General features: G+C 39.3%; 1 protein-coding gene across 1 annotated transcript in view; it reads right to left on the reverse strand.

Moving 5' to 3' along the window:
- Positions 1 to 680: 680 nt before the first annotated feature.
- The window catches only part of cpn1 (carboxypeptidase N, polypeptide 1), a 17882-nt gene continuing 1565 nt past the window's right edge, over positions 681 to 16997 (reverse strand). The window contains exons 2-9 of the mRNA XM_046069613.1: positions 14668 to 14864; positions 12680 to 12835; positions 7865 to 8041; positions 7616 to 7727; positions 3731 to 3870; positions 2880 to 2979; positions 1340 to 1458; positions 681 to 1125 (exon numbers count right to left, since the gene is read on the reverse strand). Coding sequence (XP_045925569.1) covers positions 1015 to 1125; positions 1340 to 1458; positions 2880 to 2979; positions 3731 to 3870; positions 7616 to 7727; positions 7865 to 8041; positions 12680 to 12835; positions 14668 to 14864 — 1112 coding nt within the window. The 3' untranslated portion in view covers positions 681 to 1014. The remainder of the gene's footprint in view (positions 1126 to 1339; positions 1459 to 2879; positions 2980 to 3730; positions 3871 to 7615; positions 7728 to 7864; positions 8042 to 12679; positions 12836 to 14667; positions 14865 to 16997) is intronic.

Below are 16997 nucleotides of genomic sequence, written 5' to 3' on the forward strand. Positions count from 1 at the left end.
TTCAGTCGTCCTTCCTTACAGTCAAGATAGGGGCGAAGATAACAAAAAATCGTGTCTAACTTCAGTGGATCATACTTGGTATAGAATAAATCTGCAAATGCTAGATGACACCAAACCTTTCTATGGATCCCCATTTTTGAGCCGTGACAAAGGCCAACTTGTGGCCTGCAAGAGACAGATAGAGAAGGCTTGTTTTTAGGCAAAGCCGGTTGGCAGACATGACTTTTGCTATCTATGTAGAAACGAATAGTAAAATGGCAAATACTGCTGAAAAGTGTACCATAGACTTAGTCAGTGAAATCAAGGTTTTTCGAGGTTTTTGAAAAATTGTGAATCAGCGCATCCATGAGACATCATTGAGTCATAAATGTGCACAAAAAATATTAGGCTGAGAGGTCCAGTAGTTTGTGAGATTAGCTGCAGACAGATACACACACATACACGACCAAACGCATGACCCCATCCATGGTGCTGTTTAATGATACTTTCTTCAATATGCTTCATGTTTCTTTGTTAATTAGCTTTTATATCTCCTGCAATGCTATTCTTGTTGTCTTTATCTTCGGCTTTGTTATAATTACAGTGAGCAAGGTTACAAATAATTTAAGTGCCTTAAAGAATAATAAACAGACAAATAAAAAGACATTTAAAGAAGAAACACAAAATACAGAGATGATAAATAATGACAGCAAAAACATTCTTTTATTTTCACTTTCAATTTTCATCAAATTATAGTAATCAAAATCCAAAAAGTCCTTTTACAAATACAGGATAGCTGTGTTCATACAAATCAACACTGTTACATAAATACACCAGACACACAGTTTATATTTATCAACAAAAACACAGAGGTTTGAAATACATAATCATAAGACTACAAGGGTAAAATTACATACATATGTTATGGTCAATTATAATTTCCGTAATTTTTATGTATGTGTGTGTATGTTTTACGTGGGATTTTTAGTACATGTGTATATATGTTTGTGTGTTGTCTAAATTATTGTCCATGTCTCATCTAGGGCCGAGTTTTAAGGGGGACTTGGGAGATGAGAGGTTCTTCTTGCCATTGTGGGGCTTCACTTTCAGGTTTTGTTTTGGTGCCGTTTTCAAGTAAAAATCAAGCTGTTGGGGAAGAGATGAAGAACAAGATGTGAGTGATCAAGGCAAAGTGCATTTCGGTCTATAATGACATACAAGGAAGTCTTGTCTAGGGATCTCTAAAAGCATATTTGGACAACTTACTATCTGCCTTTTCCACAAAACAAAGGTAAGTTGGTGGGTAAAACTGTACTTGTATGCGCCCATAGATGCCCCGTCTAGATACATAGAAACACACCTGTATGGCCTCAGCTGGTCCCACTGTGACTGTGCTCACAAAGGGGAGGTAACCTGGAGCAGATGCTGTCATAGTGTAGGTACCTGGTAACAGGAGTCTGAAATAGTCGCCATCCACTCCTGGAGGTGAGCACAAATGGGAAAAGATGATGGGTGCAAACGCCCAACTAGTCTATTTAAAATTGTAATTTACACAGTGGTGGAAGAAGAAGTAATCAGATCATTTATTTAATTAAGTAGAAACACTTCATTACAAGTTAAAACATTCAAACCTGTATGACATCAAGTTAAAGTAGGTAAGTATTATCAGCAGAATTTAGTGGGAGAGTGGACTATGTAACTTTGGAAAGTAGGAATGACACCATTTTTAAATTACAAACGAAAATTTGAATTAAAAATCAATAAAACGCAGCTTTACTAAAGTCAATATTCTCAGAAGTTTTACTCTTTCAGCTTTATTTGGTCTAGTATGACCAGTAGCGTGTGGTGGCGATATAATGTTAGTGAATGTTAGCTAACTTATATGTATATTGCTGTGTAACTGACATTACTGATTCAGTTTGCTTCTGTTATGATTCTATCCCACTTGTGCTTCTCTTTCAATAGGCATTAGCATGAATCATAATGGTGTAATTGTCACATAAGGGAAACAATGGCGCTGTTCAGCAAAAGTTATATACTGTTGTTTTAAAGTATAAACGAAAAAATAATAATAATAAAAAATGGTGGTACACGGCAGTGATTAGTGAAGTGTGTAGCGCCATACAGTGCCGTACACCCCAGATTCAGAGATGGAATTTAACCACAGCCTGCCACAACAGGTGAAGGCAGGTCAAGATTACCTGTTGGAAACTGATTTTTTTTATTTAAAGCACAACACTACTGACTCACTACCGCCACGCAGAAACAGAGTGTTATATTCGAGTTATATTGTTAAAGATATTATGCTATTGGATAATTATTACCGATGAATTAACATGTGAACATTTTAATGCTGGTGGACCTGATTTTAGCTATTTTATATACTGTTAGGTGGTTTAATTTACTGTACAATACTAATCAGATGTGTTCATTACAAGTTTTTAAAAGTATAATGCTAAAGTAAATTACAAGTACCACAGAATTGAACTTGAGTAAATTTAAATACAGTGCACATACAGTTTGCATTTTTTCAAAGTGAATGTCCACCATTGGCCACTAGAGGACAGCTTGCTCCATTCCTGTGTGAGGCACTTATTTCCTTATTTACAATACAGTAAAACTCAGCTATTATGAAAAACAACAGACTCTTTTTTCCTGTTGAAAGTTGGACCGCTTTCCAAGAAGCACAAAGTCACTACTTATTTTGACTCCACTTTCTTTCTGTGATTAAGATTTTTACAACAAGGTTTGAACAACTCTATTCTCCTGCATCACCAGCCCAGACATTAACAGATCATTTATCACATACCTCACAACACTGCAGTTAAAGAGTAAAAATGTCCAAGGAAATAATAACCACGTATAATACACCGTATACACCCCCTCCAACCCTTTCTTACCGCTGGTCACATCGTGGTTGATGCCTGCCACTGAGATCTCAGCGTTGCTGATAGGGTTGTTGTTTTCGTCATACACCATGCCTTTTACGCCATGATGCACCTGAACAAGGAGAAACACATGTACATTGCTTTTGTTCTTGATTAATCATATTTTTTTTTATTAATTTGACCAATTTCTAACTATAATTTCTTTTATAGATCATGCCATTTGTGCTTGAGCTTGTGCTACTAAAAAATACAAATGTGAAATATGTGTTAATACAGGCAAATGAGGTATGTGTGAGCAAAGATAGATTTGTGTTTGATTGCTGCATTGATTGCAAGTTTTATGAGGTAATGTAAAAAACTAAACAACTGAACTTCTGAAGAGACTTTCCAAAACATTAGATCTTATTAACCTTCTTTGGCACTGTGGTCTGCAATAGACATACAGTAAAACAAGACCACAAAAGAATCTGAAAGCTCTTTCAGTTTGGTCTATTTGATCAGCGCAGCAGAAAAAGGTATGCATTTCTGAGTCCTCCCTTAGGGCTTAAGAAACACTATTAGTGGCAATGCATCACTGTGCTTTATCTCAGCACTCTGACAATCTGATATAAAAGACAGTTTGTCCCCAAACCAAGCCTCTTGTCATTGCTTGACAGAAAGTAAAAGTCAGTTTACTTGAATTTCACACAGCTCATTTTATCACGTCACTTTATCCAGGGAATCCCAGACAATATTTACAAGAAGCCAGTGTACTGGACTCATGACTCTTAGTTGTAACTATATATCTGTGTGTTTGTGTCCATCAAGTTGTAAACGATAACAGTCATTTGCCATTTAATGGGTGTGTATATGTGTTTTCTGACCTGTTCAAGGTATGAAACCAGTGCTTCTCGGTTGCCAAGCCATTCTCTGGGTAGTGCTGAAGCTGGAGGAAACTTATCACAGCTCAGCTCCAGGGTGATCTCAAAACAGTTGCTGTAAAGGTAGTTGAAGTCCTGCATTCCTGAAACACGCAGAAATACTCTTTACTTTAGATATTAAGGGAAGAGCTCTAAAACGGTACATATTTTTCATATCAGTGGTTCCCAGCGTGGTTTATAGAGCGGTTTACATGGAGTCATAGTTTGCCTCTTTGATTTGTAAGGAGTTAATGTGATTTATCTTCGGTCTGTCTAAAATCAACTGTCACACATTTTTGGTCATTGAGATAATGGAGTGAAAAACTTTGACAATTTCTTTTTATATATGGTGATGAAGATTTTTCCAAACCAGTGCATTTTGCTATTTTGACTTTTAGATGGACTGATATAGTACTTTCAATAGAAGCCTAATGCATATGAGCCAAGGGTTGGGAGGGAAAGTTCAAATATAACCTCATAGACCATGACATAACACTTGGTGCAAAAGGAGTTGTTAAAATAAACATAACGTTCTCCTACAAAATGTGACTGTGGGCGTTTTCATCCAATTCAAAAGCTTGCATGACTCAACCGAAATGCTGAACAGAGTCACATTCCAAAGAATAATACACACCAGCCTAGACCAGGATTTATAGATCAAATAAGTGGGTATTATTATTATTATTGTTGTTGTAGTTACAGATTAAGTGAGCTGAAATCAAATACATGCTCAGACAGTTTAAAGAACTCGGTGTACTGTAGCTTCCAAGCATTCCACAGCAAAACGTTACTGCAAGAGCCAATCAAATCTTAAAACTGAGCTCAAGTTTCCCAAGGCATAAAGCAAACGAGGGAGAGTGAAGACTTAAAACTCATTTAACTCTTGATGGCCAGCAGGTGGCCAGTGCCAGTAAATAATAAACCAAACCCTAATAGCAGCCCCACTACGCTCTCTGGTGACTTCCATGGTACCGAAAAATCAAAAATAAACCTCAAATATTCACAGATTTTATTGGAGAAATTGGAGAAGAATCTGACATGGTTAACTGTGATGTACTGGCACTAGAGAGTCACACATCAAGGTAGAGGCAGTGGCATGTTCAAAAAGGATGGATGATAAGATGTTTTCAGTGATATATTTGAAATTTAAATTTTAGTATCTGCTACAGCCAATCTTGAAAATCAAGAATGGTTACTAAAATTGAAGATCATCCAATTGTCGCACAGAATTAGAGGCAATGTTCCAGATTAATGAATTACCAGAGAAGATCCATTTGCGTGTTTACGAAAAATGATTAGGGTAGGGAGGGGGGTTAACTTTTTTGTTCACTTTTTCAAAAAGCATTTCCAATGGACCCTCCCCCTGACTTTCAGAAATCTGCAACACCCTTCCCCCTAATATCTCAAAATAATATAATGTGTGTTAAATCAGGTTTAATCATAAAAGGTTCCCCTGTCAATGCTAAGGGTGCATTAATTATCTAAAATGGTTAAAGTTAGTATGTAAATGGAACAAAAAATTTCACAATATGCACCAAATATTACTTTAGAAATTTTCGAATAAATAGAATAGTCCATCCCTAACATCCCAGACACTCAACATGGCTGGGATGAACCACTGTCACTGTGACAAAATGACATGAGGACAGGTGGCAACTCTATGGAAGGCTGAAATAAAATTTTAATCTGGGGTGACATAAATTTAAAATCCCATGCTCTTCCAAAAAAATTCAGAACACCCTCCCTTCAGTCTACTATAATTTCCGTGCAGTCTGAGGTTGTTGTTGGCAAATGTAATTTACAAATTTCAGCAGCTAAACTGAGGGGTCAGTGGAAGTGCAGCTGTTGGTGCACAGGGGTGCTGAAGAGGTTAAAGGCAGGAGGAGAGCACAGAGGCCTCACAAAGAGTCAGAGAGTTCATGACGACAGTGGGAAAGCTTGCCTTGCAAGCCACTCATGGCATGTCGTTCATGCTGAAGTCTATGCCTGTGCCTGCCATCATTCATGTAGGTGGCCTCGTCTTTCTTTGGAAAGGGAATGATAATGGACGGACTCCAACACATTGGAATTTGCATGTAAACAGGGAACAATCTGTTTTCTGCGTGGCGGTAGTGAGTCAGTAGTGTTATGCTCTAAATAAGAAATATCAGTTTGCACTTTCCAACTGGTAGTCTTGACCTGCCTTCACCTGTTGTGGCAGGCTGTGTTTAAATTCCATCTCTGACTCTGGGGTGTATGTCACTGTATGGCGCTACACACTTGTGTACCGCTGCATACTGTATCGCTTACTTCTATGGAAACACATAGTAATAGGTCCGAACATCAGTTGGTATTTCTTAATACTGTACATAGTGACTTTTAAAGAATTTTTTTGGGGGGGGAATTAGTTATATAACGAGATTCATACCACTGTCATGTCTGTATGTTAAATTTGAAGTAAAGACCAGAAGGCGGTTAGGGTTGCCAGCTGTCCCTTAAAATACGGAATCGTCCCTTATTTGAGAACTAAATAGCGCGTCCCGTTTTGAATCAATACGGGGTTTGTCCCGTATTTCCGATAATCCCATGCAAATCATCCCACCTGCATTCTGTGAAGACTTCCTTTTCTACCCCTGATTGGGTAATAGCCTACTCGCTGCCATTGTTGGTTTGATTAATACTGTCAGATTCAGGGCCAATCGGAGTCAGATAAGGGTGGGTCTCTTGGCAGAGAGGCGAGTTGAAACAACGGTGGCGGCAGCTCGAGAAACCCCCCCGCGTCCCCTCTGAAACGAAAGCGGATGCAAAAGATGACGAGAGTGGAAGAAATCAAATAGCCTACTTGATGAGCATCAAGCCAAACGGAAGAATTTTTTGGCCAGTGTTCTGTGTGGTGCATGGTGGCCTGACGAGGCAGTGTAATGACTTAATAAAACGTAACCTACTAATTTTCTGATTGATTATGCTGGATTTCATATACTGCCTATTTGTTAAGAAATATTGTTACAATGTAAAGGAATCACATGTCTACATTATCTACATACTTATAAAAGGAAGTATGCCTAACATGCTCCAATACTGCACACAAAGCCTACTACTTCTGGTCCCCAGATGTTCATGATGTTCATGGAAAATCCTTAGCAAAAGTCTTTCCAATTGAATCATATCAAAGCATTTGTTTTAGCCTATTTATAGTTCATAGGTTATGGACATGTTTATTTAATAAGTTAATGAAATACAGTTCACATCCTATTTTTTGTGTTCTCACTGTAACATATTATTGGCCTATGTTTAGCTGTATACACAGCTATGACAATATGACCAGTAGTATGTTGAGCTGTGACAGAGAAATACTGAGTGCATCTGTTCACACTGATTTCAATAGCAGATAGTTTATTATAATGTCCATTGTTATCAATCTTAATGCTTTCCTGAAAACATGTTTTAAATTATTATATGCCACCACTAGCACACCGTCGGGCCCTTGATTGTCGGGCCGCCAAGGGGTGTGGCCCCCACTGCGGCAGGTGTCCTTTATTCTTCTGTATTGAAGGTGGCAACCCTAGGTTAGCTTAGCTTGGCACAAAGACTGGAAACAGAGGGCACAAAGGTAGTATAAGGTAACGTAGTTTCAGCCCTTCACAGCAATAATTTAAAGATAAGTTTGTTATACAGTGCCCCTAAATCCCCAAATGTTCTCCCAGTTTACTGTTTGAAACTCAACATAGTTGAAGGTGAAGTTCAAAACCTCACTGTTGAACTGGGAGGAGATTTGGGGACACTGTAACACAATCCAAATTTTGTGTTTTTAATGTCTGTTTAATCTGTTGCTTTCTTTTCACCCTGCTCAGGAGCAGAGGTTTTGCTTACCTTTGGACAGGGAGTACCAGCTTGCCCCGTTGGTGATCCCCTCGTCAAAGAAATCCCCACAGTTCCAGCCCTTGTGCATCCAGCTATGAGCGTACGAGTAGGTCCTCGCCAACTGTCATCACACACAAATGCACATGTGCCCAATCATTCACATGTTTTCACACACACATACTCACACACAGACACACCAAACAATGATGAGATCAGATGTGCGTAACATCTGGAAGGAATTTTTAATCTGCAGCACACCTTTCTGAAGATTTTGTCATCCGCAGTGGCTGCATATGTGGTCCTCCCTCGAATGCGAGGATCTCTTGACCTGTCGAAGGGGTAATTGGCTACCACAGCTCCCCCATGGAGGTTGGCTGACAGGACAAAATTGTAGTTTTGCATCCATTTAATGACTGCCAAAGTCTCTGGTTCAACCTGTAGAGGATATTCGACAGGAACGTTATATGGAGAGCAGCTTATAACTTTTATGGCTGATGGACTTAGGCCAACAGGACAATACGCATGACATATGGACCTTTTTATAAAACAATATAGACACACACTCAAAGACATATTGAATGTAACCATTCATTGAATTGTAGTCCAGCATTTATGTAATGTCCTTTATCAATTGTCAAGCTCTTGCAGTATTTTCATTCAATAATTAGTCAAAATATAGTCCATAAATGCTTAATACTTGATAAAATACTATCCAATGCCCTCTTAGTGCCTGTCAGTCTTACTGTATGTTGTCTGGTTAGTGCTATTATTACATATAACCCCAGACCTTTCCCAAACAGGATCAGTGGTCTGAAGTTATGTGGTTTTCTTTTCACTCAGAACCACTGTCTTGTCTGCTTGGCTGGTTATCTGGACAAATCCTAGTTTTCTCTGCTTTACCATATGCAAATATTTTATCTGGGATTTTCCCCCCACCCTTTTGACTTGCACCAGGTTAATCTTTAGGAAACTTAATTCTTCACGGTATCCTCTGCCTTTCTCAAGACCATAAAATGATTCTTCAACTTTGCATGCAGTGTGCTTTCTCCCTCATCTTCCAGTGGGTCAGTATACCTCATGTTATCTAGACTCTAAATGAATGAGACATGCTTAGAATTTGTTAAAATGCCATCCTTATCAGTTTTTGAGTCTGGAATTCAGGGAGAAAGATGAGTTTGTGATGATGCAAGTGTTTACTAAAAACTGCCAGGATGGAAACCATTACTTCTAAAGCAAAACTACAATATTTAAACTATTGTAAAATACTGACTCAACACTCGTGACTCTTTTAAACTAACTATCCTCACTTGCTCCTAGACATATTTCATGCATGGAGGCAAGGAGTAACACCTCGTCTTAATGTGGGACAATAAACACAGTCTGGTTCAGCTGAAGGAAAATTAGGCCGATCAGAGACAACTGGCCTTGAAAACATCAGTTGCAGAACATAGGACTGGCAGGTGTTTATTGTATGTGGATCATTACATACATTCAGGCGTGTTTTGTTTGAAGTCAGATCTGTCACCATGGTGTAGGGTTACATATGAAGGACACACACACACACACACACACACACACACACACAAAGATAATCATATCTCGGACCAGAGAGAATACCATGCCATCATAAATACAAATCCACACATTCTGGGTCACTCGGCCATTCATTAACAGACAAGGTTAGATTTCACCACGTGTGTGTGATGTCCCCTGCAGGCCAAACACTTGTCAGCAAGGTGAGTTTTCCTTCAGAGGTTGAATAATTACAGTATTTCTAAGAACATGACCCTGCTGTCAGTCTGTGGGTGGTGGAAAATGTTTAAAAATTGATTCCAGTGGAATTAACCATGAAAGACTACAACTACACTGGGAGACTCTGAAACAAGTGCTGATCCCCTTATACGGTTTCAAGATTTGAGGATTAAAGTTATGTTTTTCTTATACAGGAATTAAAATAGTCCCATGTGTAGGTCACTCCAGATTAGTCTGCTGGCCCATAAACAATTTTTTCACCTTTTCCTTGTCTAACTTGCATTAACTCATTCCTCTAGATGAAACATCATCTGCTGGCTAATTAAAATGTAGGAGTTGAGCCTGCAGGCGAGCACAGGGGCTTGTGGCTTCATGCAGCAGCCTGTGAGAATGTAATCCTGACCAGCATGAATGAAGTATCTGTAACAGTGGCACAGTTACTCTTTTGTGTTTGCCTTTCAGGAGGCCGTCATGTGGGTAGACAGCCAGCCCGCGACTGGGAGGACCAGGGTTTTAGTTTTCTCAACACATTTGAAGCGCAGGAACTAGGAAATGGGAAACCACTTTGTTATGCCTACAAATTTGTATTTTGAGAGAATAAAATCAACCTCCCCTCTTTGTTTTTAAGAAGTGGCACAATGATATGGTTTCTTGACTTTATTTAGAGGCACTCATCATCTCACTTTTTTAAGTGTTTTTAAGAATTTTTTAAGATTTGGGTTCCCTGTACACACTAGTGTACATTGCACCCCTCTGAGCATGGCATTTTATATCTGTGTGCAGTTAGTTCAGCCTGTACAATATGGACATCTAATTTACAAACCCCCGGGGACATGCATTTACATTAATTGTGTATTAGGATAGGAGGTTTTGAATATGTTTTGTTGCTTCCTGGTTGTGTTTTTATATAATTGTTCAAAAGATTTAAAACACATATATTTAAAATCCTACAGGTACAGTTATAACATTACATTATTTTTGAAGACCTTTTTTTCTCTACAAATCGTTTATTATTTCTAGTCATTTTAATTACTTTACAAAGTTTGTAATGTCATTCATTTTGATTGATGCTAAATGGTCAGTAGTGTTATAATGTAATGGAATTACTGTTATATACTGTATATTTGACTGTATCTGACTTTGAATGTTTTTTTCCAGATACATTAAATTATCCAGCTTTAATAACACCCAGGGGTTTCAAGCAGGAGGAACCAAAGAGTAGGATCATTTAGAGAAAAACTCAAGGAAATTAACCTTGAGAACAGAAGCACTTTTAGTGTCTGCTGAAGATAAGACATCTGCACCCCCAAGGATCTGACCTTAATACTTAAAATGTACTTTTCAGCCGACTTTTACCAGCATTTTGACGGCAAACACCCTCAGACTTCCCTTTTCTCTCAATTTTACACTGCAGTGGTTTTAAACAACAAGTGCACAGTATGGTCACTCTGAACACAACTGTGTTTCTATTACAGCCAATCTGAGCTACAGTGTACTGTGTACCCTGCAATATAATGCCAGAAATGCAATTCATCTGCATATTATTTTGATAAATGATACAGTTTATTCCCCCAGGAATATGCTTCTTATAAGGTTTAAAGGATAGGACATGCAGTTGGATGTAGAGTACCTGACTGTTTAGATTAGTGGGTTTCAATAGGAAGAAAAATATCCATCGGGGCTTTATCAGATGTTGACTAAATACTGGAAAAGGTAAAGGGGTAAAGGTATTTATTATTTAAATAAAGCATCTGTGCTTTTGAAATACCCAGTGGGTCAATGTAAATAAGAACATTTACTCAAGTACTGTAGTAGAATTTTGATGTTCTTATACTTTACTTAAGTATTTCCATGTTATGCTACTTGATACTTCTACTTCACTACATTTGTGAGGTAAGAACGGCACTTTTTAGTCCACTACATTTATTTGTCAGATATAGTTACTAGTTACTTTACAGATTATACATAAAAACCATATCATCAGTTTATTAAATACAACACATTGTTAAAGATTAAACCACTAGTTTACAACCTCTTTTGGCTTGTGAGCTCTTACAATAAAACTAAAAGGGGCCTAGTTGGGGCCCCCTTGTCATGTGACAGCTTTCTACATGTTGTTAGCAGCTTCAACAAAGAGACATTTCCCCTCTGAACTTCTGAGGCTGTTTGAAAATAATAGTTTTATACTAAAACTATTATTAGAGAATATTCTGAAAAATGAATCCAAATGTATGTCGCAGAAATGTGTTTTCTCTTTATTCCTACCCCATTAATCATTTCACAACCAAGATTTATCTCAACTCAGATTTATCTTGTAACTCTTTGGAGGGGCCCGATGCCTAGGTTGGTAACCACAGGATTAAACTACCTAACTGTATATAAAGTGCTAAAAGGTCAGTATTTTTACTTGTAGGCTAACGGAGTATTTCTTCTTGACTCAGCAATGAATAGATCGGTTTGAGTGAAATCACAGGTGTGTAGCCATGTGGAGAGTCACGCAGTATCTCAAGGTAACGAGTAACAGTTACCCTCTGAGACCGCAGAGACCGTCAGTTCAAATTCTCATGGCGGTGACAAAAAGACAAAAATGTTTAGCTTAAGCTGAAAGTCTTTCTATACAGTACATACATCTTGTTCATGTCGTTATGATTCCAAGAGTGTGAGCAGCAAGAGAACTTTAGAGGCCTTCTTAATGTCAGCTCAACTCAGTTGTCCTTTTAAATTGTCAAAGCTGGAATTCATCTCCAATGCTCCAAAAAAACAAATATAGGAACTTTTGTCATCCGAGTTGGAGCGAGTAAGGCTGCCATTTTGTCTACCCGTTTCATAATGCAAAGACAAAGAACAGCGGCTCTTTCTGAACCAGAGGAAGAAAAGCACTGTTTATATGAGGAGATATAGGTTTTCACAGTAAGATAAGCAAACACACCCATCCAAATGGGTTAGACTGTACAGACAGACACACACAAACACAAACATGAAACAGACAGCCTACCAAGCGATTTACTGGGTCTACTTACTCTTTAAATTTATAGGCAGATTCATTTTGTTTAGTAAGAGCTCAGCTGGCAGTGGAATCTGATCCAGTACAAATCTCATGAATCCGTTCATGTCAACATAGTTAAAGCCAAGACAGCTCAGCTATGCTACAGTTGCTCATTATTCATCTCCATATTCAAACAGTGAACACACACTCGCACAAGTATGAGAAATGTACTCATCCATCTTCCTCTCTCACACTCACCCACATAAGCACATAGCTGTATTTGCACACATATGCACATGTACACATAGGTAAGTGAGGTATGCTGTGGCACTGACCGTTTGCTCCCAGTTGTCCGGCAGGGGCAGGTGGTGGTTTCTTCCGTTGTGCTTTTCATAATAGTACATGAGTGCGTTCAGGTCTGGAAAGTTCCGGTTCAGATCGATTTCTCTGGCGTTCCCTCGACCCACCAGGTAGCCGTTGAACTCTGGACCCTGTTGATCAGGTTACTGTTGGGGTTATCTTGGTTTTTCCCAGTGGATTGACTGAACTATCATGTTTTGGCTTTTGGGGTTTCAGGATGCAGCTTTTCAAGCTATGAATTCATATTGCTTGGAAGCAGTAAAGGAAAACGGGTTTGCATATTCCACAAACTGCACAGGCAATCTGCAGTGTAACAAGAGTATTCTTTTTTTTCCCGGCAGATTTTTTTCTGGATATAATGTTTAATTCACAATGATTTACTTGTTTTCTTAGGAATCCAAACTCAAATCCTTCCCAGAAACATTTAAAGGTTGTTAAGACACAAGCAAGAGAAAATTCCAAGAGACTCTGAGTCCTGAGTATGATAAAAAGCTTATAAAAATGCATGGCAGACGCAATATTGAATGTTTTTATCATTAGCATTTATGCTTTTGAGTGAAATGTCTTAACAACTACTGGATGGATTGCCATGACATTTGGTAAAGACATTCATGATCCCCAGAGGATGAATCCTATAGACTTTGATCAACCCTTAACTTTTCCTCAGGCACCTCCATTAGGACTGAATTTTAATTTGTTCAATGTCATTCCATCGGCTTCAGCACGATAACACAAACACACTAAACTACTATATGTGACAATGGGAAACATTATACTGCTAAATATCAGTGTGTAGGCAACTTAGTTGTCAATATGAGCATGTTAGCATGCTGACATAACCATTTAGCTTGTTTTATTATACTTGGGATGTGGAAATCTCTTTCTTGTTTGCCTCCAAATTGCACATTTAAAGCAACATTATGTAGTAATTTTATCTTAAAATAACAGCTTCAAAATCATTTTGATGGTACACTGATGTCTATTAGGGTAAATGGCGTCTCTGTCATTGGCAGAGGCGAAGAGACCCAAGAGGATGTTGACGGAGGAAGGGAGGAGGAGATAAAGAGAGTGACCAAGCAAGATGCTGCCAGATGTTGGGGAGAGCTTTGTGAATTAGAGACTGCAAGACAGACACTGAGCTGGCATTTCTTTCGGTTGAACTAGTAATCTTGTGTTGTCACACTTGCTTGATGTGTGGCTGTGTTAGCAAAGTTGTCGACCTGCCATTTTTTAATCATAAGTAATGTAATTATAACAAATGCACGTGATGTAAGACTATATCTTACATATTTTTGCTTTTATCCCTGAGTGCATTTATCTCTGAAAAAAAAAAATCTTTACTGACTACTGCTGCCATTGATGTTTTTCCTCAAAAAGCTCAGTCAGCACCCCAAATCAAATGCCATCTGTGATGCTGGGAAATAAAGCTTGTTTTCCAGACGCTGCCGCATCCAAACATCTGTTGATGCAACAAATTATAGTGCGGGGTGTCGTCTGAGAGGCAAGGAGAGGGTCTGTCAAGTGCAACTGACCTCCTCAGGACATATAATTAGTCTCAAAGAGAGATGCGTGTGTATGTTTGTGTTAAAGCATGTGTGTCTGTTGTTTCACAGCCCGTACAGTTACCCCCCAACCGCCACTCCATTGAAAGCTGGAGGCTCTCGTATAGATGGGATTATTACAAACATTACAATGGAAGATTTAATTAAAACAACAGTTTTTGGCTCTTGGCGTATACAGACTACCACATAACTTTGGATATATTTTCACTGATAAGGCGTGTGTTTGCTGTGATTTAACTTGCAGGTGTATAGTTTTCCTGTGGGACCTTAACATTTCTAACATTTCCACTGGCAAGAACACAATCAAGGAAAAATGTGGAAACTTTTATCCCACAAGTGGCAAATGACTGACGAAATGAAGAAAAACAGCCAAAAGGCATCCCACTCGGGGTGTACAATACCTGTCTGGCAGCCACCTCATAGCCATCAGGGTTCATGGAGGGCAGGATGTGGATGCGCGTGTCATAGATCAGCCTCATGATCCGCTGGTTTCCGGCCCGATACTCCTCGCAGAGAAACTGGGACAACTTAATGAGCAGCTCACGGCCGAGCACTTCGTTGCCGTGCATGTTGCCCACGTACTTGAACTCCGGCTCCACTGGGGAGGAAGAAGAGCGATGGGTGGGGGGTGGGGGGGGCGGATGGGGGGGGTCAAAATGCCACACAGAGCTGCCAAGCCTGACATTTAAAATGACTGCTTGAACATGCACACAGATACATACACTACATTAAAATATTTCACAGTGTGTAGGCCTTTTATCCAGCCTATGAGTCTTTGTGCCATATCTTGAGTTTCTAAATGTTACAAGGTCACCACCTAACCTGATTAAAGCGAGACTATGTAACTTTTGGTTGAAAGCAGCCCCTGTAGCCATAAATGACATTTGCAGGCTAATGGCAGATTAAATTGCCCTTCATTTACTAAGATTCTCTAGAGGCAGCCGCTTTAAAGACATCATCATTTGGCTTCTTTTTAACTCCACAGCCCCAAATTTGGTAGTTTTCAAGCTTGTAGTCTGCAGCCCCAGCGGACTCAAGTGACATCACTTGAGGAAAAGAATAATTTCTTGTTGCAGCTCCTCCTGTAGCCACAAAAGTCTTTATACATTTTTTTTCACATATGCAGTAGTACACCCCAAGACCTGTTAACAGACTTTGATGTGGGGTTGACCTTTAGCTAACATTAGCCACCATTAACTACTCGTCATAACAGACCAAGTAAGGGTGTAGCAACAAAACTCTTCAGTGTATTCAAGTGAGCAGGGGTGCTGGGTTGTATTGCTTATGTGTTAAACTTATCATTGAAAGAGGCAGAGTGGGTTATTCTTTTATTTCAAAAACACACATAATCTTGCTTTAAACTAATTACCAACCTTAATGTTTTTACATTACTGCAATTTCTTGATAAGGTACTTCTCAAGCTTCTGACAAAGGTGAGCTATGGGGAGTGAGTGTGATGACAACTGATTGAATTATTTGGATAATGTCACCTGACATTCCTGGCTATCTGTCAGTGATTGGGTGAGCCACCTATCCAAACATTCTCCCTCTCTGTGTAGGGTTCCTTCCTCCCAAGGGTCCCTTCATTAATCACTGCTGCAGTGTTGATAGAACCAAGGACCCCCAAACAATGTGGCTAGACAGAGCTACTGCTGGGTAGCTGGTAACACTGGCTAGAACTTTTTGCTTAATGTTTATTTAATGCTATCTTGTGCCCTAAATATATGATTTTACACTAAAAGCATGGTGCATACTACTATTATTATTTTATTTGTTGTTCATGAGAGGAAGGAAGTGTGTTTTTTTTGTAGGGGGTGGGGTATTGTTGGGGGTAAGCAGATACTTCCAAATTTATGAACACCCTTCACTAATTGCTTCAGGCACCCAAATGGCAGCTTGGACGCTGTAATTCACCTCCTTTCTTTAACACGGGGCCAACTGGCCTCAGGTTCAGAAAACAGAGTTGGCTCTAGCGAGCAGCTTTAAAAAAGCACACACACACACTCAGCAGCATGTGAAAGGCTTGAGTTTCCTAAAGGGTGCAAGAGGGTTGACCCAGACAAGACCTCAGGTCACTCCCCTCCATGAAGTGCACTGTTCCTGTTTTTCATGCTTTGTCATTTTGCAGGAGAACAAGCGCACATCCTTCTATTCTACTGAAGGAAGCCCCTACATGTGCAAATGCAGATAAAAATGCAAGCTCAGCCGCAAGCCAGAAAAGCATTCCCTGCAGTTGTCAAGGTTTTTTTTTCTTTCTCAAAGAGCTGCCATTAAAAATGCAAGAATAGGAAAATGTTCAAAATCACTCTACATGTAAAATTAACACCTGGGGAACCGATTGAGTGGTTAGGAGGGGACAAGCAAAGCTTTTACAAGAGCGGGTTCAGGGTTAAAGCGTTGTTGACTCAAGGTGAACTTCTGTGTCATCTGCTTAGCTTTGAATAACACCCCACTTTTCTGTCAGTGGCTGGATGGCAAAAAATTGAAATGAATCACAGATGTTCATGCAATTCTTTCACTTTCGCCTTTGTTTTTGACTTTGAGTTTCTCACAGATTACGGTCACTGGTGTTTATCAAAGAAGCCACACAGTAATTCAGCTTCAGAAAGCTGTATCGAAAGCTTGCATTTCATCTCTTCTGGGGGAAAAACCAAAGCCCCCACACACTGCTCTGTCTCCTGCCAGCTATGTCCTCACTCCCCACAGCAAGAAGTGCAAAACAAATGATCAG

The sequence above is a fragment of the Micropterus dolomieu genome, linkage group LG14 (assembly GCF_021292245.1).
Source record: "Micropterus dolomieu isolate WLL.071019.BEF.003 ecotype Adirondacks linkage group LG14, ASM2129224v1, whole genome shotgun sequence".
NCBI lineage: Eukaryota > Metazoa > Chordata > Actinopteri > Centrarchiformes > Centrarchidae > Micropterus > Micropterus dolomieu.